The following is a 3792-nucleotide window of genomic DNA, read 5'->3' on the forward strand; positions in this document are numbered from 1 at the left end:
TTATCTCCTTTGATGTTAAGGTCATGAACATAAACTGATATGATACAGAATCCCACTTTGGATCTTTTAGTGAAGACACACATGCAATCATCATTTTTCGTGTATCCCTTAAGCAAAAGGAATTCACTCAATCGGTTGTACCACATTCGGCCCGATTGTTTTAAGGCATATAATGACTTCTGCAACTTTACGCAATACATGTTGTGTTTTGCCTTTGAATTCGGTACATCTATTCCATCTGAAACTTTAATGTATATATCAGAATCCAGTGACCCATAGAGATATGCGGTCACTACGTCCATCAACTGCAAAGATAAACGATTTTGTACTGCCAAATATATTAAATATCAGAATGTTATTGCACTCATAACTGGTGAATAAGTTTTGTTGAAATCAATGTCGGGTCTTTGCGTAACCCCTTGTGCTACTAGCCTTGCTTTATATCTCACTACCTCACCATTTTCATTTCGTTTCCTTATGAAAACCCACTTGTATTCCAGAGGGAAGATATCACGTGGTGTAGGCATTACAGCCAAGAAAACTTCTCTTTTGTAAAGCGAGGCTAACTTCGCTTCAATTGTTGTCTTCCACTTGATCCAATCCAAGCACTTAGTGCACTCTGCCATGGTCTTAGGATCTAGATCATTTTGAAGGTTCTCAGCAATTTTCTCGGAAAAATATATGTCGACATTAGTAGCTTTTCTATAATAGGTTTCACGGGTCTCAACATAGTTGACGGCAATTTCATCACCCTTTAGAGCTAGTTTGGGAACCTCAATTTCTCATGGGATTTCTATTTTCCCAAGGGAAATTAGTTCATTTTCCCATGAGAAAATAGAAATCCCTTGGAAAATTAAGATTCCCAAACTAGCCCTTAGAGACTCATTTTTTGCTAAATTATATAATATACTCAGATAACCTAACGTGCCACCGGCCCGGCCCGGCTAGCAGGCTGACAGGCCGTGCCCTGGGCCGCTATCGCGGCACGTGGACCCATTTGACACGGCACGGTTCGATAGATGGGCCGTGCCGAACACGTGTCGTGCCGGTGGTGCCAGCCCGTTTGGCCATATATACATGCGATCCAGGCACCAATGGCCGACAGCATCTGGCTTGTCGTTGGCTCGTTGCCAAAATTTTAAAGATTTTAGACTCGAAATGGAATGCTCATACTAGATACATATACTTGGATCCATCCATACATACATAAACATAACAAATTGCACAGGGGTCATTGCTGCCTGCCTGCCACCCTTAAACCCCACCGCCTCCCTCGTGTGCCGGTGTGCGACAAGGCCGCCCAAGTGTGACGGTCCTCAGGGACGGCGCTCCGGGTGTGAAAGGTATACCCGGCATTGTATCACCGTCGCGCCGAGCTTGAACCCCGGCACCACGGTGAACCCGACGGAGACGTGCCCGCTCCTGCCGGCGTCCGCGTCGCGGACGCTCACCATGAACACCTCCGAGAACCGCTCCCCAGGGCGCGCCTGGAAGACGGACGCGGCGCCGTCGAACGCCCAGAACAGGCAGTGCAGCAGCCACACGCGGCGCGCCATCTCCGCGAACTCGCGGAGCCACGCGGCGCGCGGCAGCGCGTCCCCGCCGCGCCCGAAGAAGGCCGCCTCCATGCTCTCGTGCACCACGGACACGTACCTGTCCCGCAGGAACTCCCGGAGCGCATCCCACCGCGCGTCGCTCGCGTCCTGGAGCTGATCCGCCGCAGCCGCGGCCCTCGCCTCCGCGAACTCCTGGAAGAAGCGGCGCCGGTCGTGGGAGCCCCGCCCGTGCAGGGAGCTCAGGCCCAAGTCCTTGCGGTGGAAGCCCGCGAACATCCTCAGCGCCACGTAGGACTCGAGCGCGAACCTGGCGTCGCCTGCGGGGTCCCACAGCCTGGCGCCCGGGTGCACGGCCGCCGCCGCCGCCGCCGCGGGATCCCAACCGGCCGGCCGCATCGCGTCGACCATTGCCCTGGCGAAGGCGCGGACGGACTTCACGGCGTGTTGCAGCGCGGTGAGGAAGTGGGTGGCGTTGAGGCCGGAGAGGTGGAGGCCGTCCAGGGTGCGGCGGCCCGGGTGGTCGCGCTCCTCCAGGCCCCGCACGGCGCGGAGCTCGTCGGCCAGCGCGGCGCGTGCGCGCTCGGCCTCGGCGTCCCGCGCACGGAGCTCCGCCTCCAGCTTGCGCGCCGTGATCTCGTAGGTCCGCAGGAGGTGGAGCTGCTCGTCGGCGTGCGCCGCGAGGGCACCGGCGCCCCTGGCCGCGGCGGCCGGGTCCCTTGTGTACCGCCGCTTGAGGCTCGTCAGCTTGGTAAGCTCTGCCACCAGGCCGGCGTCCGCGGCCTGGATGGACTCGGCGTCGTAGGGATGCAGCGAGAGCTGCAGCTGCGCGTAGGCCGCCTTCACCGCGGACGCCCTCGCGAATAGGGTCGCCAAGAACGCGTGCTTCGCGGCGTCCTTCGCCGGCGACGGCTGCTTCTGCGTCTGCGGCGCCGCCGCCGCTGCCTTCTTCTCCGTGGCATTCTTGAAGATGGCGTCCAGCGTGTAGGCAGCAGCCAGGTTGCCGGACAGCTTGAGCTTGCTGAGCGAGTTGATTGAGCTGTCAAGCGAGTCGTCGAACTCGTCCCCGGCGACGGAGTACGCCATCCCCGCACCTGCCGGGGAGCTCTTGCGGCGGAGCAGCCTGGCCAGCCTCCGCGCGATGCCCCCCGTCCTTTGCTGCGGCGCGGGAGCCGCCGCCATCGTCTCCATTGTTTTCTGCTCACAGAGCGAGCTACCTCACTCCACTCCTTGGCTACTGCCGCAGATGAGCTCAGCCTGAGCCTCTTGTGGAGTTTCCTGTTTGGGCTCAGTGGGGAAGAGGAAAAGAGGGAAGAATTAGGGGGTGGTATGCAGATGCAAGCAGGGTATATGGTATGGTACGGTAATATTATACCAGATTAATTAGTTGAATAATTAAGGATGCTGTCGTGGACGAATAACATGCCTCAGGTACGGATGGGGAGGTGTTTTCGGTTGTTTAATGGCGTGTATTTGCTTAGGAGGGAGGCACACCACCGGCATGAGCATGATTAATCCCACCTGCTCATTTTGAGCTTTTACAGAACATTGGATTCGGATTCCTGATCTGGTGGATGCGTGTAGAGAGAGAAAAAACAGGAATGTTTAAGGTTTCAGGGACTCATTCTCTCAATAAGCAATAGTATAATAGCATCTCCAAAAGACTAGCTAAATAACTCACAAAATCAAATTTTGGCTACTCAATAGCAAAATAAATCTCCAACAGACTAGTTATCTGACTTGCTAAGTTATTTGACTCTTCAAATTAGCTCACTGACTAACTAAATTTGGCTAGCCACCTAACTAGATAGATAGTCTACTAGAATAAGATGCTATATGGAGACAGATAGTTAAACAGAGAGAAAAAATAAAGAGTATTCTGAAGATGCTCTAAAAGTAAAAAAAAGGAAGCAACTGGGAAATCAAAATGCTTGCAACATAGTATTAACATAGGCCCAAGTTGCACTCGGTTTTGTGTAAGGAATCCAATGAAAAATGTTCTTTTCTGTATAGGCCCAAGTTTAATGCATGTTTATTTCCTCTACATTTGCCGATGAAGGATGCAGAGCAGAGGTCTCACCTCAATATTACCAACATTTATTTGACATTGTCCAAACTTCCTAACGTTCAGAAACCGAAAAGGAAACCATTCTCCAACATAAAGTCAAGTGAGCAGTGGGGCACTGGCAGACAATACTACCCGTGCCCCCACAACATTCAACGGTTAAAATGGCTGAGT

The 3792-nt window shown here is 53.5% G+C and overlaps 1 protein-coding gene across 1 annotated transcript; it reads right to left on the minus strand.

Annotated features, from left to right (window-relative positions):
• Positions 1-1160: 1160 nt before the first annotated feature.
• On the minus strand, positions 1161-2863 carry LOC100217164 (putative domain of unknown function (DUF641) containing family protein). Its single transcript, NM_001143529.1, has one exon. The coding sequence runs from the start codon at positions 2742-2744 to the stop codon at positions 1317-1319; it is 1428 nt and encodes a 475-aa protein (NP_001137001.1). The 5' UTR covers positions 2745-2863; the 3' UTR covers positions 1161-1316.
• Positions 2864-3792: the final 929 nt, after the last annotated feature.

This window comes from Zea mays, chromosome 8, assembly GCF_902167145.1.
Source record: "Zea mays cultivar B73 chromosome 8, Zm-B73-REFERENCE-NAM-5.0, whole genome shotgun sequence".
Taxonomy (NCBI): Eukaryota; Viridiplantae; Streptophyta; class Magnoliopsida; order Poales; family Poaceae; genus Zea; species Zea mays.